This window comes from Camelus ferus, chromosome 6, assembly GCF_009834535.1.
Source record: "Camelus ferus isolate YT-003-E chromosome 6, BCGSAC_Cfer_1.0, whole genome shotgun sequence".
Classification (NCBI taxonomy): domain Eukaryota; kingdom Metazoa; phylum Chordata; class Mammalia; order Artiodactyla; family Camelidae; genus Camelus; species Camelus ferus.
Window position 1 is genome coordinate 22,001,310 of NC_045701.1, and position 24,063 is coordinate 22,025,372.

At 35.7% G+C, this 24,063-nt stretch overlaps 1 protein-coding gene across 19 annotated transcripts in view; it reads right to left on the minus strand.

Annotated features, from left to right (window-relative positions):
* The window catches only part of MGA (MAX dimerization protein MGA), a 151,986-nt gene that overhangs the window by 6,992 nt on the left and 120,931 nt on the right, over positions 1 to 24,063 (minus strand). For 6 of the 19 annotated variants that reach the window (XM_032481446.1, XM_032481442.1, XM_032481444.1 and 3 more), the window contains exons 11-22: positions 22,953 to 23,120; positions 22,288 to 22,360; positions 19,020 to 19,537; positions 16,503 to 16,800; positions 14,570 to 15,196; positions 10,995 to 11,285; positions 9,297 to 10,813; positions 6,372 to 6,502; positions 3,890 to 3,941; positions 1,482 to 1,688; positions 549 to 660; positions 33 to 266 (exon numbers count right to left, since the gene is read on the minus strand). In XM_032481446.1, coding sequence (XP_032337337.1) covers positions 33 to 266; positions 549 to 660; positions 1,482 to 1,688; positions 3,890 to 3,941; positions 6,372 to 6,502; positions 9,297 to 10,813; positions 10,995 to 11,285; positions 14,570 to 15,196; positions 16,503 to 16,800; positions 19,020 to 19,537; positions 22,288 to 22,360; positions 22,953 to 23,120 — 4,228 coding nt within the window. The remainder of the gene's footprint in view (positions 1 to 32; positions 267 to 548; positions 661 to 1,481; positions 1,689 to 3,889; positions 3,942 to 6,371; positions 6,503 to 9,296; positions 10,814 to 10,994; positions 11,286 to 14,569; positions 15,197 to 16,502; positions 16,801 to 19,019; positions 19,538 to 22,287; positions 22,361 to 22,952; positions 23,121 to 24,063) is intronic. The other 13 variants (XM_032481457.1, XM_032481449.1, XM_032481448.1 and 10 more) reach the window with 13 other exon arrangements.

Genomic DNA, 24,063 nt, shown 5'->3' on the forward strand with positions numbered 1-24,063 from the left:
ACATTAAGGAAAGCAAAGAATGTCCCTCCTACCTGTGGCCTGGTCTCTTTTTCTGGAAAGAATCAAAGGTTTCCCCTTTCTGTTATTTAAAAACATCTGTCCAAGATCTACAGATGATGCAGAAGATCCTTCCTGCTGTTTGCTAGTTCTGGGAGACACTTCAAACTCATCTGATCCCATCTTCTTTTTTCTTTTTTGTGCCTCTAGTGCTTGTTGTTTTGCATAAATATACTCTAGCTTCTTCAGGACCACTTCTTCTGTCTTACCTATAGATTGATAGGAAATAAACTGTCACTCTATATGACCCCACATAATAATGAGAAATAGAGTCAACTGAAATCCAGTTGATTTAACTATATTCCCCAAAACTATGGAAGGCAAGAGTGATTATAATCCAGAAGAAATGTCCCACCCAACCAAAAGATAATTCTGCTCTTAACTCCAAGAACCAAGCCTTAAACTAAGTAGTATCTGAGAGGTCTACTAAGGATTTCTCCACACTAAAGCTGTATTCATACTCTTTATCAGAGATCATTCACATATCTCACCTGAAAGAGATGATACTTTCCGTATCAAAATATTCCGTTTTCGAGTCAGGAGATTCTTCTGTCCTATCAACTTGTCTGCCTGATCTGTTAGTCCCTGAATTTCGCTGAATGCCTAAAACAGAAATAGTAATATCATGTTCATCAATTCCCTTTTTTCTGAAAAACAGGTGAGGCCTACACAATTTCTTTAATGAAAAAAAATTAATCTATTATTTTACAGAAATGTATAATGTCATTTAAAACAATTTTTGATGTTTTGGAATTTACATTTTGTTAAACTGCAGGAGGTTTTTCTGGCTTACACTTTTAGGGAAAGTAATTGTTTACAAACAGCATCACTGAGTAGTTAATAGGTGTTTCCACTACCGCAAAGAGATACATTTTACTCGGTTTAGACCTCAATGATCAACTTTAAGATGAACTACTAAGTAAAGTCTGGTTGAAGTAACTTTGTTCTAAACTGTTATGAATGCTTGCCTTAGACTCTTCCAACTCCTACTTACCTTAGATATTCTACATGCAAAATTAACACTTCTGCTAGCTTGAATACTGCAGATTTTCCTTTAAAATGACTGTCAACTGTTAAAAAGTATATCAAAATATTAGTTACGTTGTGCCTTTCACTGTGATAAACTTTCCTGTGTGTTATGGAGAACACCAGTGTAAAGAGCTGTGGTAAACAGAGTTTACCATTTTACTTGTAGGAAGGACAATAATAACTCTGCCACTTAAGACTCTGACCCTCAATGAAATGCTACTCTGATTCAACATTAGGACTTTTCTTCCTAAGGGATTTATTGGGCATTCACTAGTCCACATTCAAATGTTAAATACAAGCTCTAATTTAGTCCATCCTCTTTCTCATAAGTTAGATCTCTAGAAGATTATTTTAGTCAAGCTCTTATTTGTCTGTCATTTACACAAAACACTTACCCTAGTAAGAATGAGACTTTTGGAAACCTTGGAAGAATGAAGTAACCCCAATGTGATCTTCAGTTTCTCAAAGAGATCCCTCATTTCACCACGCCGGCGCCGCTCATTAGCAGTGTGTGTCCGGCGATAATAAGCAAAAGCTTCTGCTTCTTTCTGTAGTTTTTCACTCCAGTAATCAGGCTTTAGTTTTAGAGGAACTGGTGGAGCCTGTTCAAACAAAAGATGGCCACCTAAGTATCCCTCACATGTGCCTGCCCCCTTCCTCCACCCCAAATGGCACTGCTCTGTATCAGACACATACCATCTTCTGCCTGGACTATCTGAACTGGTCATCTTACTACCTACCAGTCTATCCGTCCTCCAAATCTAACTTCAACTGTGTAAATCCTAATACATGTTAATGTGATCATCACTTCCCAGCTCAAATTTCAGTAAGTTGTCAAATGAGGAAGAATTTGAGAGGGGACCTAAAAATGCTTATCTATATAATTTATCATTTAAATTTGTTTTCATGACACAAATTACATGAAAAAAAATTAACAAAATCTTGATTGCTGGAAAAAAAATTAACAAAATCTTGATTGCTGGAAAAAAATTTTAAAACTTTTTACAACTTGAGAAAGGATCAACTGCCATTCTTTCTAAATTACCATTCTCTGCAATCATTCCAAAGTGCTAGAAGTTTACTAAACACACCATAATCCCATACTTCCCGCCATTACACAAGCTGTTGCCCGTACCTATTCCCTCCCACTCCCCTCCATAACTTAACATTTAAAACTCAAACTGCATTTTTCAGGAAAGTCTTTCTTGACCCTCAGAATGCCTTAGGCTTCTTTTCTTATTTATTCTATTTCAATTTTTAAAGTTATTTACTGTAAGAAGTAATAAATGCATATCCTGTTTTAAATCTAAGTATGTGAAAAGATTATAATGAAAAGCAACTGTGCCTGTACCTGGATCCTCAGAAACAACCATCTTTTAATTCTTTTAGTGGCTTTTTCCGGTTAAGTCTACATCCTGAGTTTAAAACAGTAAAACAAGCTTACTCTTTACAATTTTCAGTGCAATCTATTTACTTCTGTTTATGCAGAAAAGAACTAAGCTCACCATTCTCTTACATCTCACTATCCCACCTTCCATAAATATATAAAATTAATTTTAGTTCTATTGATCCCTTTGCAACCAGAATATAATTCTATCTCCATTTCTCATTTTATCAACAATAGACAGAATCTCTTTGTAAAATAAGGGTATTGGTACTTGTATTCTTCTCTTTATTTCTTCCTTCCTCTTTCACCTCCCAGTTTGTCATCTGTACTTACACAGTCTTCAAGATTGAAACTGTCTTCCATACTTTATAGAAGTTTTAAATCCCCCCATGTTTCTAACTGTGTTTGTTTCTAATACTGTTCACCTTTATCATAGTAATAGTGGTGCTATATCATGGGATAGGATAGCACCCAAAACTCTTCTACAAAATTACTGTCTTTCTAAAGCTCAAAACTGATTGTACATTACAATAGTGTGAGAGAATCAAAGATACAACCAGATAGAAAGAAAATTAATACCAAGTTTAAATACACCAAGACACTACAAATAATTTGCATATAATAATTATAATATAAAACAAAGGACTACATAATGAACTATTGTAAAAATTCTTACATCTAAAAAATGTTTTAGGATGAATGAAAAAATAAATACAGTGAAAATAGTGACATATGCCAAATAATTACAACCATACAAATATGCATCATATGATCTCCCAAATCAGACCAAACTCAAACTAATCTCCTAGTACTTTTTCAAAGGACCTGAATACCACCCTCCACATCAACCCAATCTCATCGCTGTCTTTATCTCATAAATTTAGAAGACAGAAAAACAAGTGGAAAGTGGTTAAACAACCAAACTCTTCTCCACTTTTAGTTATTAGTAAGGATAAAGAGGAAATCTTGCTTAATTATGGTACCACAATACCTGAATACATTAAGTCAAGGAAGATTTATGATTTCATGACTCACTGAACTGCGAGCCATTGTTTCAGAGAATAATTAAATTTTTAGGTCACTAGAAAAATCATGAGCCTACATAAGAATGCTAGCCTGTTTTACATCGTATCATTATATTATAGGACTAGTTTTCAAATACGCACATCAATTTTCATAAACTCCACGCCCATTTTAATTTCTCCAAATTATTCTATCAAATGTGGATAGGAGAGAATAAGTGGGGAAAAAAGCATTAATAGTATAATTTCATTAAGGGGGCTGATTATATTAACTCACTGGTAAAAATGGCCCTAAAAAAGTCATAGCTAATATAGCTCATGTTGTTTTATCCCTAAAGACAAATGTTATCAATTTCATTAAATGAGTAATTCTCATTAAATACATTGTAAATACCTTTCGACTCCTTTCAGCAACTTTTTCATCTGCAGAGATATGTGTACGGCACCTAGATAAAGACAGTATTTTCCAATATCTTATTGAAATTCAATCATTTAAGACCTATTTTACAGCTATATTAAACCAAACCATCACAAACTGTCTAAACTGTAACCAGCTTCTTTTCCTCAAAGTCCAATATGTAGCAATATGATTTATTCAACAATATACTTTTTTTTTCAAATAAAAGTGTCCCTAGATCCTATAACTGCACATTCCTTTTTACAATCATGAACTATTTCAGATATATAAAACTGTACAAATACATAATCAACATCCAGGTATCTGTCACCTAGCTTGAGAAAAAAATATCTCCAAAATATGGGCGCACTGCCTTCCTTCTCATAAGTAAACACTCTCAAACTGGGTTTACCATGCACATCTTCAGTTTCAGCAGGAATGTATCGATAGATCCCTAAACAGAAAATATTATGTAGCATTTTAAACCTACATTATATGTAGTATACCCTTCTTCAACTGATTTATTCAATATTATATCTGAGATATGTTGATACATCTCAGTTCAATCATTTTAACTGCTATATAATATTCCAAAGTGTGAATGTTCCAAAATTTATTTTTTTAGAATGTTAATAGTTATTTAGGTTGTGTCCAAACTTCACAACAGCAAATGCTGCAATGGACAAGTGTTGCAATGGACAAATGCTGCTCTGTACTTGTGTGTGAGCCTTTCTAGGGTTCATACCTAGGAGAGAACTGCTGAGTGGAAGAAATGCATGCCCATCCAGTAACTTAGTCATGGCACACTGCTCCTCAAAGTGATTATTAACAACTTACACTCCCACCTGTAGGATACTCCTATTACTCCACAACTAGACAATACTAGCAGAAATCTCAATTTTTTTTGCCAATTTTATAGGTATAAACTGGTAAAGTCAAATGGTTTAACTTGCATTTCCCTAATTAATTGTGAGGTTGAACAAATTTTGTATATGTTTACTGGCAGCCCAGGTTTCCTCTTTGGTGAACTGCCTGTGATATCCATTAGTTACTTTTTTACTGGATCATCTTTTTCTTACTCAGTTGTAATAATTATTTTATATCCTTGATACTAACCCTTTGTCAAACACATATTGCAAATATTTTCCTTATAGTCTGAGACTGCCTTTTCACTGGCAAAAATTATTTTCATTTTAACAATCTGTTCCTTTAGGATCTGTGCTACTTGTGTGTTGGTTATTCTCGGCCCGTTATTATTCCAGTCCATTAACATGGTATCTCTCCGTACTTCAGTGTCCTTTTTTTCAATGTATTTTTATTGAAGTATAGTCAGTTTACAATGTTGCGTCAATTTCTGGTGTACAGTACAATACTTCAGTCACATAGGAACATATATACATTTGTTCTCATATTCTTCTGCACCATAGGTTACTGCAAGATATTGAATATGGTTCCCCGTGCTATACAGTATAAACTTGTTGTTTACCTAACAGTGTCTTTTGATAACATTTTATAAAAGTCTTGTGCAGCTTTTATGGAAGTCGCAAACAGCTTTTTTTCTGTTATTCTTGTAAACAGTATTTTTAATTGTGTTTTTTGTTTGTTTGTTTCTATTGGTTAGGAACTCGATTTTAGTGTACTGAATTTATACCCCACAATACTGCTGAACTTAAATCTAATTAAGTTTTTAAGAGATTTAAATTCTTTCAACCTTAACCAGTGGACAATTGATGTAGCCTCCAAATAACCCTGGAGTGAAGAATACTCCTCTCACTCCTTAAAATTTGTCATTGCTACTTAAATGGTAGTTAATGAGATAGCAGGAAAAGCACAATATCTGCTACAAAATAAGAACTCTTTTCTTCTTTCCTCCCTTCTTTCTTTTATACCCCAATTCCTAATCAATACAAGGTATATCAAAACAGAAAACAGAACAAATTTTTCTAAGACATCTGCTCTACATTTTCATCTCACCAGCTGAAAAGTTAAGAAAATTCCCCTAAATGTATCTCACCTGTCTGACTAGTAAAGAAACCAAATTTAGAATTTAATGCCATATTCTTAAAAGATGAAGAACCACTGTTGAGTAGTCCCCTTGTGCCAGTTATGCTATTTATTTCATGTATTATCTCACTCAACACTTTAAATGAGGGCATTTTCCTCATTTAACAGGTAAAGAATCTAAGATTCAGAGAGATTACAGACTTCTGCAAGGTTAAATAGCTACGAACTAGCAAAACTAGTCAGGCTCCAAAAGCATGTTATTCACATTAATACAGTGTCTCCTAGCAATAACAAGGCAAGTTAATTACCTCTGAATTTCAGCTCCTCTCCTCACCTACATAATAAGAAAAAAGCTAGAGAAATAAAGGAACCATGTCAGTTACCCAAAACTTCTGAACAGAACATTTGGTTTTGCTTATGGTCACAAAACCACCACCAAAACCCCTACAACAAGCCAAAGAGAAAAAAGACTTACGGCTGTTGGAAAGTCTGTGTGTGGGCAGCTGTGGTCTTCATGTGGGCAACATTAATCTCCTCAGAGAGCTCTTCCACAGTCTCGATGTCCACCTGTTCTTCATCATCCTCAATGTATTCTACACAGTTATTCTGAAATACAGCATTCCAACAGTAAATAAAGTATTGGGAAACAAGCACACCTAAACTTTTCAACTGAGTACTCCCCTTATAAAACCAACCAGTGCCAAATATTGATCTTAAACCATGTGTACTGACAATCCTAAACTCATGAATGGTAAGAAGGAATGAAGTCATAAAGATAATATATGGCTAGAGCTAACAACTAAGAACTACATTATAAATTGCAGATATATGTTAAACAGGTATCATTAGACTGAACAGATAAAGTCCACAAGGGGCTGTGTTGATGCTTCAGAGTTCTTTCTAGCAGACAAATTCAGGTTCAGATATATTAAAGTTGCATAGATCTTAAGATTAAATAGGAGTAAAACAAAATTTGGTGAGACAGAAGGTATAAGAAAAATTCAGGTTCTAGTTTAAGAGTGCTTCATGGCTAACTCCATGTTAAATATCCACAAAAATATATTCAAGGCAGATATGGAAACAGAATATATAGCCCAATCTTCTAATTCTCTCAACCCCAAAGAAAGAGAACTTTTAAAGAATTTCATGTATCAAAAGAAGCCCAGGCTTGCTGTACTTGCTAATTATGCCAAAAATGAGTCAATCAGTAAGCATTTATTGAGCACCCATCACAGAAACTCATGGTAAATTTATTATATTATCAGTAGACTACACAGATTATGAGATACACAAATATTTTTAAGTCCACCTTTAAAAGTGGTGTTCATTATGTCGGAAATTAAACAGAGAATATGTTATCTACTTAACTGTACTGTACCAGAAAGGCACAACTCAAAATGAAGCATCCCAATCAGTTTATTAATTCTATGTTTAAACCTGTTGGAAATATTACTTACCCCCAAATTACACGCTCCATATGGCTGATAGACATAAATGATGCAAGCCATCATTTATGCTGCCCAATTTAAGCATAATCTAAACAATGTCTGTTAAATGTAAACAATGTATATTAAAATTAACTTCAGGAAGCTAAATCAACAGAGCCCCAACAGAATCTAAAGAGTTTAAATAGTAATGTTAGGTAGATGCTTTACAATATTTAAACTAAAGAATGCATACTGCACGGCTTTAATTGCAGGCTTTGTAAATAATATCCAATAAACTTCATTGGGGAAGATTTAAATTAAAGAGGCACAACTTTCCTTATACTATTCCAATATAATGCTAATCAAAGGCATAAAGTTATCATAGGTGTCAGACATGTACATAGATACAATATAGAATAAAGACTGAGAGATCATTTAATATAATGCCCTTACTTAAAAAAGGCCGGTGTACCTCTGTCATATTCTCTATTAGGAAACTCAAGCATTGCCACCCCATATGATTAAGACACTCTGAAAGTTGTACTACTAAATCAGTCCTACTGATTTCAATAGTTTTTCACTGGTTTTAAATTTGGACTATTTTTGGTCTGATACTTACATAGGCTTAACTACAATGAGAGACTCTGCAAAAAGTGCCAGAAGATCTACAATCTAACTCCTAAAACTACCTATAGATACAAGTCCTCAAAAAGGAATAACCTATAGACAGAATGTGAGGCAAATGCATATAAAAGCAGCCAATTGTAGAGCTAGATCCTCATTTTACAAATGAGACAGCTGAGGTACAGAAATAACCAACACAGGAACATTAGAATATTTAAACATTTTAGGGTTTTAAACTCTTTTTTGTTTTAGTTTATCTGCATAAGGAAGTTACGCATTAACAGAGAAGGACCAGGTAACACAGAGGCTGAAATGAATCTCAAGGAAGGGAGATTCTAAAACAGCTATGCATGACAATCATTGCAGAGGGCCATATTATCTGCTCCTGGACAGAAGGACACAATTTAGATTTCAGGCCACCCCAGAGGCAGCTGACCTCCTTATGTTTTTACATCAGACCCCATGTCAGGGATCAGCAAACCACAGCCCCTCACCTGTTTTTGTAAATAAAGTTTTACTGGAACACAGCCACACTCATTTACTTAGTATTGTTTATGGTTGCTTTCACTCTACAATCTGCAATTTGAGTAGCTGCAACAGCAAGTCAGCTAGCCTGCAAAGTCTAAAATATTTATAATCTGGTCCTTCACAAAAAAAGTCTGTCCAACTCCCTGCTCTGTATCAGACCTGACTCTCAGTTACTTAGTTCTGCAAATACAACCCTAAATAAAAGTCTACCAAAATGGCCTCAGAATAATAAAATAATAAATTATAAAGGTCATATTACAAAGGAAGATGACCAAAGTTCAGAATATTAATTCTAGAAACTAATTATTTAATTTCAGGAGATAATTAGAAAACATCTTAATCAGGGTTATAGTAAAATATTAAACGGTATTTTTCATTTTTCTCTAAAATGAAAAACATCTCTATAAATGCAGATCTATAAATTATCTTCCAGTTCTAAGGCCACCCATTCCCTGTTCTTATATATCTACCAGATAAGCTATAACATTTCACATAGAAAATGTCAAAGAAACTGAGATCAAATGAGAGTAGTGTTTTCAGGACTTTTTTTTTTTTTTTAACTAATTTGATAGGGACTCTCAAGCATCTATTCCCCCTAAAGGCTCAAGCCAGCCTTCCCATAGTATCAGACAAGAACAAAATAAGCTCAATAAATGTTACCTGACTGACACAGCCTAAAAACTACAAAGTCGTTTAATCATGATCTAAACCTAGGTATCCAAGTGAATGTATCAGGACTTAGTGATCTTCTGAAAAAACTACTTGTCTCTAATAAATCATTTAAATCCTTGAGGTTTCAGTCACAACAAAAATGGGCTCACCACCTTTTCTACATCATCAACCTCCTCACTCTGGTAGTCAGAAACAACATCCACAATCTCATCAATAGAATCATCGGTTTTCTCATTCTCATCTTCCTCGTCATCCTCTTCCAAATCCAAAACAGTGAAGTCAGCACTGCTTCTCCCACCCTTCTTCTCTTGCTTTGGTTTTATCTGTTCTCCTGATAGCAGTAAGTGACCTTGAAAATGTCCTTCCCCTCTGCTCCCTTTTGTAGCTCTCCTAGGAACAATGGAGAAGGCTGCAGGACTAGAAATCCTACGCCAAGAATCACATTCAGTTTTTAAAACTCTGGCATTCTCAGTACTTCCATTTTTTCCAAGTAAATCAGAGATGCCTTGTTCCTGTTCAAACACATCTGAATTTTCCTGACAAGTCTTTGTTTCTTTAATTAACTGTTCATCTGCCTCTTTCTTGCATTCTTCTGAAGTTCTAACACATTTCTGGGTCAAAGGGCTCTTCAGGTGTTTTCTCCATCTCTCCCTAATGCTGTCCTTCTCCAGAGAATCTCCACATCCCTTCTCCTTGACCTCTGGTTGCAGATTAGACTGCTGCTCCACAACTCTGCTCCCCGAAAATTCAAGTTTACTTTCTTCTTTAGAGATGACTGGAAATTCATTCGATTTTCCCTCTGGATTGTCTAAGCCCTTCTGCTGTTCTATTGTCACATCACCAAGTTTTTTAAGCTGCATATTACTTACACTTTGGACTGTCTGACTGGCTCTTTCAGAAATGGTCTTAACTTCTAGAATAGTCAGTTCTTCTTTGGAACTGTTACGATTTTTAGTCCCATACTCTTCATCAACATCTTTATAATAGTCTTCACCTGAATGAGACCCAGTGATACTGGCATGCTCAGAAGACTTAACAGTTGCAGGACCTTCTTCTGTAAGGGATTCTTCATCTAAATGATCACCTCTATCTTCCAAGGAATCATTCAGGGTTTCTTCTGAGACAGCAGCTGCTGAATTTTGGTTTCTTATATTAGTTTCAGGGTCTATAGCTTCTCCTCCTGACTGTAGGGCCTTCCTAGTTTCTTGCTCTCTTTTTAAAGAGGTCGTTTCATCTTTGTGGTCTGCATTCTGAGATTCTCTTTTCATCTGAAGTGAAGCAACATGCTGAAGAATGGAGCTGGGAACCGGCTTTTGTCCTGGAATCTGCAACAAGGCAAAACTACCAGACTGGAGAGGAATAAGACTGGCTGTACCAACAGGCTGCCCTCCTGAGCTATAGGTTATTTTTGTTTCAGAGCCTGTTTTACTTGTAAAGCTTTGCGGTTCAGGAGGGGAGATCCTCAGAGTCAATGTGCCAGACTGAGACACAAAACTAGGTCCAGAAGAAAGCAATGATGGTGCCTGAGTAATAACATTCATCGCTGGAGAAGACCCAACAGCCTGAATTACAGGATTCATAACAGAGAAAGCAGAGGATGAAGTGGAAGACGGTGGAGTCTCTGAAGGTTTGGAAGGAGTGGGTAACCGGATTCCCATCACAGATCCTGTTAAGAAAAAGAACACTTTAAATCACCATTGCCCGTATCAAGACTTCCAAAGTATGCTTTTCTTTTTTAACAGGTGACTCTAAGACACTAAGACAGCCAATTCTGGTGTATTAACATACCACATAATCAAATGATTCAAGAAAAGAAAAATTTATCAGAAAGATCTCTAATTTTATACCTGGGTTCCTAAACATGACAGGCTGTAAGCTGGGCTGGGTATTAGAGCCTCGAAGCTGATGCAAAGGGAGGAGCTGGACAATCTGCCCATTAGGGTGCCTGAACAGGTTCATTCCACTTGGGCTCCTAACAGGCTGTAAGACCATTCGATGTCCCTGAAGTTGTGTGTTTGGGACAGGTCTAAGAGTAGGAGAACCTTGCTGCACTGGAATCAACAACAGTCGAGGTCCAGCACGTTTCACTGTGTTAGGAGAGACCTGTGGAGTAGCCACTGGAATCTGAGGGGCATTTTCTGAAAAACAGGAAATGGAAACATAGTATCAGAATTTCCCTGTAATGCACAGGAAAAAATTATGACATAGGATCTAACCATGTTACAAATAATTCCTAATCTAAATCACAGAGTTGGTAAAATCCTGTACCTCTATGAAATACTACTTACTAGTCTACTGAATGAAAACAATTTATCTTAAAAAACCTAGAAGTTAACCATACATTGCAGGGCCTTACACTTATACTGGTAAAAAAAAGAACGTATCACTTGTCAAGAGGTGCATTTGAAGAGATAATACTTGTGCCTAATGAAAAACATGGGCAGGCCTCTAAACCTGGATTTGCATTAAAGTTGATGATAAAGTCTTCTTTTTTCAACTTAAAAATTCAGGCTGTTAACACTTACTAGACTTATGACTTAGTTCCACAGGTCATACTCAAGAAAGATAAAGTCAAGGGCTAAAAATTACAAGGTACAAAAACTTGGCTTTTAAATTCACTGACAAATAAGCAAAGTATAAAGATTTGTGGAAATTATTTTTCAGAAGGGAAAAAAAACATACCCCCCCAATGGAATGAAATTAAGAGACATCAAAAAAGCAGGGAAATAAAGCCTGATTAGGAAGAGGCAAAAGACCGTTTCAAAACGAACAGAAAAAGGAGAAATTTAATGCAGAAAATGTGAATTAAAAGAGATTTCAAAACATTAATAGTACCTAAAGATGCACTTCAATGTTTGGAAGAGATATTTAGAAATACTAAAATGTGGGGGAAAAAAACATTGGCCATGGGGATAAAGAGACAGAAATAATGATAATAGTAAAGCATAAGTAGTCTAACATTAGCATTCAAATTAGGGAACTTCTTTAACATTATTACTAATCAAAAATTTTCATTAGTTTATCACCAAACAGAAAAATCAACAAGCCAAGCAAAACAAAGATTTTAGCTTAATATGTGATATTCTATCAGACAGGCATTCTGCCCACAAAACATATCTTAACATTTACATAACAAATTATATATAGAAGCTCCAGGACTACTTTTGAAAATGAAATAAAACAAAGAGACCAAACTGTTCATAAAAAAAGTGTGCAACTTAAACAAAAACATTCATCTATCTTATATGAATTTAGAAACATATTAAAGCATTCTTAATTTCCTGAACATTCCCACTCAAATTTAGTTTTAGAGAGTGATCTAAAACCAAATTACTCCAATTCAGAGAATAAAAGTAGCCTTTAATACATTATGTGATTATTTACTCACATGTGTGAGAGGGAAAAAAAGGGAAAGACAATTATGATTATTTACTCAAATGTGTGAGACAGTAAAAAAGGGAAAGACAAAAGAAGGTAAGTCAAATGAAAAAGTCATAGATGTCTGAACACCCAAGTTGGGATCCTCTTTAAGAAACTAGAACAAAATCACACACACTTCCTTAAAAGCTGCAGTTATTTGAGCCAGCTCCATTTATAAAAAAGCAGATAAGAAAATTTGTTAATAATATTATTTCTTCAAGTGGTATTACAGAAGATACTTTAAGGTGATAATATGGATATAGAATAACACTGTTTCACAGTGTCAAAATATTAAACTTTGGATTATATACAGATTATATACCAGTCTTTGATATGTGTATTTTCCAGCTTTCTTCATTAACAGAAAAAGCAAGCTACATGCTAAGAACATACAGTAGCTAGTCAGAATTTAGTATTTTTTTTATTATTGTTGTTTCCAGTGTATTTATTTATGAGGTTAACCTCTATTTTGGCAAGTAATATTGGCTTCCAATTATAGTAATACTGCTCCTTTAAAAAACGCATTTAAGTGAACAAATGATTTGATTAAATAAGAATATTAAGTCAATGCCAGTACAAATGGGAATCAGAGCAAAATACCTAGATGTATATTCCAAGTGACTGAAATCTGAGAAAAAATGAACTATAAAAAGCTAAACTACTTTACAGTTTCATGATAGAATTAAAAATATAACGAAAGGTTGGAATCCATGACTTAGAAAACCAGACCAGTTAAAATATGACAAGGTATGAACCTTGAGATTCAATTAGGAAATCAAAACAGTTTCATCATCAACAACTTTACTTCTGAAATTGTATTTTAACCATTTTTTTGGTATGTATATTTATGGGAAGAAGCAAAAAACAAATTTAATACTGTGATCCACTTTTCCATTCAACAGCACTTCAATTTATAAATCACTTCTTTCCTAAAATTATCAACAAGGATTTGGACTATGCCACCAAAAACAAAAATATCTAATAGGAAAAATATCAATAACCAAGACAGAACTGCTGTTGGCTATTTATTTCCCCTTAAATCCTGCAAAGTCTTTCACACTCTTTTCCACAATAATGCCTCTTTGAGTATACTAAGAGAACAACTTACTTTAGCTGGCTGAATTAGGATATAAAAATTACCAAAGTGTAAGATATTCTTATTTCAAATTCACTTAACCTTAGCCAATAAGAGAAAATTTTTAACTTTAACAAAAAAGTTGAGAAACATATAAAATATAAGAATCCTAAACAAAGAAACAGTCCTCTTTATTTCTATTTCAATAAGTTTATGTATAATAATTAAAAAGGAGAATACTGTCAGTCAGCATACAGGAGTTGGGCTGATTCACAAATGATTTTCACTAGGCCAGAGAAACTAGAATTTTATCTTCAACAAGGAGGAGAAAGAAAAAGCCCTCAACTTGGATGCAGCAGAAGCAGAAGCCCTCTCTCTCTTTATTAATTATAAAGAAGCAGCATCCTCCACACACACACACACAAGAGGGAGCACTTACACTTGTTTCCCTCCTCAGAGGTGTGTGCCCCTACTTAGCACACAGCACACAACAGTGTGCACTTGCTGTGGTGTCCACCTTAGTTAACAGCTGCTCTACTGGCTCAGAGTTCCACTCCCATACACAATATTTCAGGATCCTGCAAATAGCATTTCCACTCTAATGTTTTTGCGTATTTTTAATCTCCTGAGGATCTCTAGCCCCACTAAACCAGCTGTCAAGGCTGTTCAAATTATCTCCAAGGCACCAGTCATAGTTTTTATTAGTGCTCTGTTTACAAAGTTGCATGAATTCTCAGTGACTGTCCTAACCCTGTATTAACCATGAGCTCTGTTATTTTTCATGTTCAGTTTTGCAGAATGCAAAGGTTTTTAGGAAGATATGGATCATATTTAGCAGAAACACCTGATATTCCTATAATCCTATCACAACCACAAAGTTATACAAATAGCTATACAGTAAACCAGCTAGTAACATCTAGGCCTTACCTGGTCTCTGGCTCACTGGTGGACTCCCATCAATTCCAGAGAGTATAATGGGAACAGAGCTCAGAGATGAAGTTGGTGTGGTCACCATGGAGGAAGATGCAGCTGTGGTCACCATGACTATGGAGGTGGAAGCAGTGGAAGCAACAGGAAGAGTTATGGTTGGAGGAGATGCTACCAAAGACTTAGGAAAAGCAACTGAAGCCACAGGGGTAGTTACCCCAGTCGTTTTGATAAGGTTCACAGTGGCTGTAGACTGGGTAGGTGTTACAAGGGTGCTGGTATTAGTTTCAGAGACCTCAACAACCCCTGCAGTGGTGGTACCAGAAGAATAAGTAGTTTCTTTAGTTCCCACGTCAGAAATAGCAGTCATAGGTGTCACAGCAGTAACATTCTCTAAAAACACTTGAGGGGTGGTAGTAGTGACAGCAGCAGTCACAGGGCTGCACACCTGAACTGGCTCAGAAGAAACCACAGGTGTGACGACCATTACTGGAGAAGGTCTGATACTGAACTTCTGTGGCCCTGTTAGGGGTTGGGGTGTGCTAACTCCAGGTATCTTCTGCTGCAGGGCTCCAACTTTACTCATCACAAACTGTGTGAACACACCACCAGGAGAGGGTCGAGCCGCTGCAAATAAAAATTTGCAGGTCAAAATTCTTCAGTTCTCATATTTTATTCTCATAGTGACTGTGTTTATCAACATTTATTGTGTACCACTGGGTCAATTTCTTACAGGTACTACCTACCTGCATTACACATGCCAATTTCTACCCACAGAAATCCAACACATCCTTCAACCCAACCAAACCTTTAAAATTCTAACAATAAGGGATTAAAATTGGGTGTTCCTTCTGAAATTCTGCTGGTTATGTAATATAGCCATACAGTCAAACTGCCAGGAAACTAGAAAGACAATACAGTAGCACACAACTTCATCATCTAAAACAGATGAAGAAAGTAAGAAGGAAATTGTATTCCTAATTCTAATTTTAAAACTTGTTTCCACTACTTCCTCCTGTCCCAGCACCTCCACCTCTTTATTGCTGTCCTTTTACAAGACAATTAAGTTCTGCATAGTTCTAAAATGTATAGACATTTTTCAAAAAAGGGCAGGATAAGATTATTATTTTTTTAACCTCACCAATTAAAGCTACTTTTAAAGAAAGTGGTAAAATGGGTTCTTTTTAAGGCATACAATGCCCATCCTCCATCTTCACACAACTCCAGCATTCAGCCAGAGATTTCAATTTCCTATTAGAGGAATAAGAATAGAGCAAATGATATTTTTACTAAACACTCCTAAACAGATTTGAAACAACAAAAAGAGGAATCCAATAAGCCAACTGTATATATTCTCAATGCTAAAACAGAATTTCAAGAAGGTAATTTATTACAGACTCTAGCATTGCGATGCTGAACAAAAGAGGTTTTTATTCACAGAAAAGGAATGAACAGAATAAAGCAATGTATCCAAACTTGTGTTTTACAAGAGCCTTCTACTCTAAGCCCATACTAACTCAACGTACTTTGATATTGCAAGCTCCTTGGTTTCACAAGTTTAAGGAACATACAGATGACTCGTACCAAAAACACCAGTCCTTATAGGAGAAATATTATATTAGGATAAGTATTTAAGAATATGCCTTCCCTTTTTAAAAACAAGACTAAAAACCTAAGTCTTTTCTACATTAATAAAACAGTCTAAAAGTCTGGGAAATAACTGTAAAACTAACTAGAATTCAATTCATCTAGTGCTGCAGGTTATCAGAAGAGTTACTAAACAATTTTTTAAAAATTCACGGAAGATAGACATCAAGAATAAGAGTAATGCCAAATTCTGTATTTCTCTAATTTTTACAACCCCCGTATCTGTATCCACTGGCCGAGCACCAAGTCACAACCCTTTCCAAAACATACACACAGTCCAACTTACCAATTGGTCTTTTTGCCGGGACAAATGCCTTCAGATTCTTCCCAGGGCGATTTGTTGTAGTGCCGGAGGAGGATGTCGTTTTGGAATTGGATGTTGAAGGCAACAGGGTACGTGGTTTCCTGGATGCAGCCACCTTGGCATTGGATGCTACCTTGGAGATGACAGTACTGAGGGTTGAGAGGTCCAGGACTGAGGGTCGCAACCTGCCTGTGATATAAGCAGCTAGCCTATTGGCTGGATGCAATGCCCCCATCTGTCCCAATAGCAACTTAGCCTGCGGGTAACTCTTACCATTAACCTGAAACAAGTGGCAAAGAGAAATTCTGTAAAGATAAAATTCTCTTGCTAACTCATCTCCCTTGACAAGGGTTTCATTTTTACAAGGTTTTAAAAGTCTATTTTTCATATTTAAAGGGAAAAAGAGATGGACTTTTTCCATATGGTATAATCTGAGTATTTAGGAGGTGAAAAAAAATGCTGTGTCATTTGATATACTGAACTATAACTCATCTTCATTTTAGTAGTTTGGAAACAGAATTTAAAAACTCATCATACCTATATCCTAGATATGTGGAAGATACAGTCAAATCTAAGGACTCCTCCAATTGTTTTACTTATCAATAGCAATTCTAGTTAAGCGATTAACAATCATCAACAAAAAATGAGTAACTGTGTTCCACAGAATCTCTCTGACAAGACCAGAGGCATAATGAAGCCTTCTCACAAGGGTCCTTTAGGGCATCCTTCATATTTGGAAAATATATGGTGAATCTACTTTAAGTTATGAGAAAGCCACTGTTACAAATACCTAAGCCACAAAGTCATCTCGGTTTTCAGTTTTAAAAAAAAACTCAACTTTGAAGGTAACTGTCATCATCTTTTGGACAAAACTTGGGCTTATGATAAATACTAGTCAAAACTCGTAATTTTTAAAATAGTCACTAAACTGTCAGATGAAAGTCAATGAATGAACAAGGTAAAGATTTTCCTCTGCTGCCTAAGTTGATAGACTGACAGAGCTGGGCAGCAGAATAGTTTTAAAAAGAAAGAAAAAAAACCTCCCAAGTTTCTTAACCAAGTTCTTTGTCATACTGCTGAGTGACTAGAGAAGATATCCTTTCCTGTATCTCCTTTCCATTGTTTAAGGGGGTAAGAGAGTGGAGTGAGAGAAAATCCTACTCTAAATTAATAGGGAACTGGTGAGAACAGCTACAGCAAGCTATTCTCTCCTCTAAGATACAAAACAAAATTACTCTTTGCTACTTAAGTAAAACTGTTATTTCCAGACAGGTCAGAAATACATGCCTCAACTTTGGTACAAAGAATATGATTTACCCATCCTAAAGTAAACATTACTATATAGTTTTCCAGGCTCTGTGGAGTTTGGGTCAAATATCCCTGTCTGCTCCTTTGGGACTCACTCTGAAGACTATTCAGCGGCTTCCCCAAAAAGTACATTACAATGCCCTGACTGCTTATGCAAGTTCATGTTTTATGGTGGCTTTCTGAGTCCTCGATAGGAGAAGGAACACAAAATTTCTCTGACTGTATTGGGGGGGAGGGGTCCTAGTCTCACTAGAAATGATCTCAGGTAAGTCTCTGCTCTCAAAGTATGAAATCACAAACTAAATGAGAAGAAAATACTCTCCTCTTCACTAAGAGTTTAAGAAGCAGTTACACAGCAACTGCAATAAAAAATTTTTTAAAGTAGATCAGTCATATTAATGGAACAATCCTTAGCCCAGAGAAGCAGTCAAGCTAGTAAAGTCAAGTAACCTTAGCAACAATGTCAGATACCACCCCACATTTGCTACTCTGATATAAAAATGCATTTAATGTCACTGAGCAGAAGGGAGAAAATCTTTGACTGTGATTACATTTTACTTCAGAACTTTTCTTTCCAAAGGATTTTCTAGATGTCTGTATAATTTTACTAATATACCTGCCTGAATTAGTAAATTAGCAAGGATATAAATATTTGTCCTATAACAATGATTATACTGGCAAAAATCCTATGAATCAATGAAAAAAGTAATTAAGTAAACTGTGGCTCAACATTTTTCAATTTATGTATTTGAGTAACAACGTTACTAAATTAAAATTTTCTCCCAAGTTTCCAAACATCTACTGCCTATCTCAAAATTTCACCTCATTTTATATTGAAAGCTATCTGCTAATAGCCCGAGAACTAGACTGAATCCCCTTATTATCCTTGCTTGGCTGTCAAAATATCACCACAGCCCAGGTAATACAGTTTTAAGTAGGAAAATGCAGTTCAAGTCTGGGAAAAGTAGTAAGCTGACACAGGGCTCTACCATTCTGTTTGTAAAAGTGCCCAAAATTCATTCTAGGTATGCATCTAACCTAGGCCTATTACAAAAAGAAATAATGATTTTTGTCACCCAGTTCCCAGGAAATGCAAAAATAAATGATATAAGGCCCACAAAGGGCTCTGAAAAATCAAGATGTTACCTAAGTATAAAAAGGTGCTACATCCAGATTAAAGATAATTCTCACCTGGATAAGCCCAGATGTGCTTGAACTGGGTTTACGTTTATAGGCCACAAGCTTCCCTGCAGGAGAAAGCCCTGCATAAAAGGGCAGACCTTTGCCTCCATGTAATCTCTCCCTTACTGAATCCAGGGCATCTGTCTGCACAGGAGAGTTATCATCCATTTTCCCAGGGGATAATGGACCGTCAGGAGTCTCTGATCCAGATTTCTCAGCCATATCATCTTGGTCTTGACATGATGGCATAGAGATTTTCACACGAGAAGAATAAACAGGAGGATTCTTTTCACCCCGGCTCTTTCGCTGAGAAGCCAACTCAATGATGAAGCTGCCCACCTTAAGTGACTGTGGCATGTTGCTATTGATGTGCTGGGATAAGATGCTCAAAATCTTATTCCGATCCTCCTCCCAGTTGCAGTCTGAGATGATTTCTATCAGTTTGGTGGGACCACCAGGTGACCTCTGATGCACATAGGAGGTAGAAGAGGATTCCCCTTCATTGCAGGAAGACTTCCAGCTCTTTTCTGATAAGGAATTGAAAGATATTTCTGCATCAAAGCATTTTGCACCAAACTTTGAAAGATTTTTATTTTTCCTGAGTTCTCAGGAAAGTGTCAGGGGCATAACAATTCAACAGTTGCCCAGTGTCCCATTGCCATGTACTTTTAGTGGTAATTAAACACTCACAATTTGAGAGTTTTCCAAGAAAAAGACTCTAGAGAATCAGACAATAACAGTCTTCACTATCCTGCTCACTGGGATCTCTTAATAAAATGGAGTCCTAAAAGACGGCTCTAAAAAGTCATAACTATTACATAAGAACGTGTTAGCTTACAAAGCATGACCTATAACCAAGGTTAGGCTTATTTGGTACTGTTTGGTATTCTTGACATTAATATAGGCAAACCAAAGATACTTTCCAAGATGCTTTGTAATACATGATGTGTAGAGTCAATCCTAAAGAACAGCAAGAGATATTTTTTTTTTCTTTAAGGTGTACTCTACCTTTAGTTTCTACTAAAAATACTTCTGAATTACTTCTGTGCCTTTAGATATGACTGCTTCACTTTCACATTTTATGCAAGACTACTCAAGTGGTCTCAAGTATTTATATTCATGGCAACATCTTAACTAAATGTGTATTTCACTAGACACCTGGATCTCTATAGCAGAATCTCCCAAAGTGCTATAGTTACAGGTATGTCAGGATACAGATCTCCTCAGCCTTTGGGGTGGTCATGCTCTTAGGCAGCCTCCTCCACTTACCTCAATGTGCTAGAAATATTGTCATTTTTTCTGTGTATCATACCATAAAGAAAAAGCTGGGAGGCAAATGAAGTCTTAAGAAGCAAAACCGGACCAATGGAACAGGACAGAGAGCCCAGAAATGAATCTACAAATCTAGATTGGTCCACTAATCTTCAACAAAGGAGGCAAGAATATACAATGGAATAAAGACAGTCTCTTCAGCAAATGGTGTTGGGAAAACTGGACAGCAGCATGTAAATCAATGAAGCTAGAACACTCCCTTACACCATACACAAAAATAAACTCAAAATGGATCAAAGACTTAAACATAAGACAAGATATAATAAACCTCCTATAAGAAAATACAGGCAAAACATCATCTCACATACATCTCAAAAATGTTCTCCTAGGGCAGTCTACCCAAGCAATAGAAATAAAAGCAAGAATAAACAAATGGAACCTAATTAAACTTATAAGCTTCTGCACAGCAAAGGAAACCATAAGTAAAACAAAACGACAACCTATGGAATGGGAGAAAATTTTTGCAAATGAAACCGACAAAGGCTTGATCTCCAGAATATATAAGCAGCTTATACGACTTTATAACAAAAAAACAAGCAACCCAACCCAAAAATGGGCAGAAGACCTAAACAAGCAATTATCCACAGAAGAAATAGAAATGATTAACAGGCACATGAAAAAATGCTCAATATCACTAATTATCAGAGAAATGCAAATCGAAACTACAATGAGGTATCACCTCACACCAGTCAGAATGGCCATCATTCAAAAGTCCACAAATGACAAATGCTGGAGAGGCTGTGCAGAAAAGGGAACCCTCCTTCACTGCTGGTGGGAATGCAGTTTGGTGCAGCCACTGTGGAAAACAGTATGGAGATTCCTCAAAAGAGGAGGAATAGACTTACCGTATGACCCAGTAATCCCACTCCTGGGCATTTATCCAGAAGGAATCCTATTTCAAAAAGACACCTGCACCCCAATGTTCATAGCAGCACTATTTACAATAGCCAAGACATGGAAACAGCCTAAATGTCCATCAACAGATGACTGGATAAAGAAGATGCGGTATATTTACACAATAGAATACTATTCAGCCATAAAAAAACGACAACATAACACCATTTGCAGCAACATAGATGTTCCTAGAGAATGTCATTCTAAGTGAAGTAAGCCAGAAAGAGAAAGAAAAACACCATATGAGATTGCTCTTATGTGGAATCTAAAAAAAAAAGAACATAAATACAAAACAGAAATAGACTCACAGACATAGAATACAAACTTGTGGTTGCCAAGGGGGAGGGGAGTGGGAAGGGATAGACTGCGAGTTCAAAATTTGTAGATACTGACATGCAAATGTAGAATAGATAAACAAGATTATGCAGTATAGCACAAGGAAATATATACAAGATCTTGTGGTAGCTCACAGCAAAAAAAAATGTGACAATGAATATACATATGTTCACATGTAACTGAAAAATTGTACTCTACACTGGAATTTGACACAACATTGTAAAATGACTATAACTCAATAAAAAAAATGTTTAAAAAAAAAGAAGCAAAACCAAGAATAGTTAACTCCCTAGACACTATCCCTCAACCTAGTGATTCTGGCAGTAACCTTTATTAGATAAATCAGTGATACTCCTTCCTTTGTCCCTCTGCATTTCTCCAATGGCAGAGCTATTAAGAACCTGTGGGAAAATTTCAATAGCTAATGATGCCAATGTTGCGGAGGTTTGTAAAGAGGGTTAGAAAAAAAAATCACGGACTTCATCCTAAATATCTCTTACAACAACATATCACGTCAACACCACTGAATTGTATTTCTTAGAAAAGGAGTGACAGACACAGCAAATAACTGGAAAAAACTTATCATCTCTATTTTTAGCAAAAACTAGAAACAGGGTAGTTAGACATATTCTGGATTAGTAGCTTTGGTTTCTTCCCATTATTATTTGAAACCACACCTATACAATTACTATCTAAATCTAGTTTTCATTCTGACCTTGTGATTTATCAGAATCATCCTCCAGGTCACAAGTCATTGGTTTCAAGGGCTGCTGTTCAGAATCCAGCTCCTAAAGATGAGAATAACACAGAAATACTTCAATTTGATACATATTTAATATCAACAGAAAGTGGGACATAATCTCTCAAAGCAGCCTGAAAGAGCAGAAAGATTGAGCTCAAAGAGTATCTTCATACCTACATGCGTAACTATCATACTATATAACCACAAAAACAAGTAGTCTTGCTCTCTCAAGTCCTTGATAATGACTGAATTACCAAGAAAAGAATTAACATTGCATTTTATAGTGTAATTCTATAAAGAAGAAAAAAATTTGATGTTTAATGGAACAAGTTTCACTTATTCAGAAAATTCACCTATGTGGATACATGCAAATCCTAATTGTGGATAAATGATTTAATTAAAACCAGAAATGTTTAAACTTAAAAATTACTCCAACATCAGAAAGAATAACTTTCAACGCCCCTAAGGGACTATTCTCTAGAAGAAGTATGCAGAGAAACAGACAAATTGATATACACATCATGTAAACCTCAGCACCTCAAGAATTACTCCAATTATTCTGATAGTAATGTAAATTCTAATACCAGCAACAAAGAACTGGAAGTTAAAAAGAGAAATTTATGCAATAAGTAATTCACCTTTACGCTACAGTTCTCAGGACTCGAATGACATGAGCCCTGCTGCTGGAATGATGAGGATGGTGATGGTTGCCTCTGTTCCTTTTTTCGTTCATATACTCTAACTCGGGCACAAGTCATCATACTTTCAAAGTACAAGTAGACTGGATCCTTGTCTTCTTCCCGAATCTGTTAAGTTTCATACAACAAAACATTCCAAACATTGGGGAAAAACATCTTGGCACATCAAAAGGAAAAAGATGTTTAATCTTATATCTAAGTGTTCTATTACAACACCTGACATTTTCAAATGTAAACTTTAAATAGTACAGTTACAGTCGTATATGCTGGATCTTGGGACAGTCAGAAAGGACCTGCCTCTCTTTCAAGAAAATTCAGCACACCAGAGCAGTGTTTCTTAAATTATCTGCAGTGAAGGATAAATTTCTTAATTACCAGTCACACATAGGCTGATACTTATATAAAATACTGGAAAAACACATGGAAAGTACAAGCCCAAGTTTTTCAGTATTAGATTTGGTATAAAATTACCCTACCAACTCGTAGTGAAAATTTCTAAACATCTATTCTCATTTTCTATACTTATTTCATCACAGACTAGTAGCAAACAGTTATGGATCAGCACTGGTACAGAGACCACACTGAATAGCACTGTACTAATGAATCTTTCTTCAATTTAATGGACTGGAAAGACTGAAATGGATTTAATAATCAGAACTGCTTAAGCTTTAACACAAGAGAAGCATCAGCTTTTACCTGTCAGAATTCACAAAGTCACGTCAACTGTTATGTTAAATCTTGAACTTTATTGTTATTGTATATAAAGAAATTTGCTCTAAAAAGACATTTACTTTTTAAAGCTTTTTCTTGATGTTTTTCTAATAACGTGTACTATATCTCAATCAATCTCTTACACTACAGGAATAAGAATATCTTTAAGAAGGTTTTTGCATGTCATGTTTTAAAAAAAAGCCCATCTTTATTTGATCCTCCCGAAGAGAGATTTGGCTATCTTTAAGAATTACAGTTGAATTGTAATTTGAATTGCACAGGTCCACTTACATGGAGGTTTTTTCAACAGTAAATATTACAGTACTACACGATCCTCAGT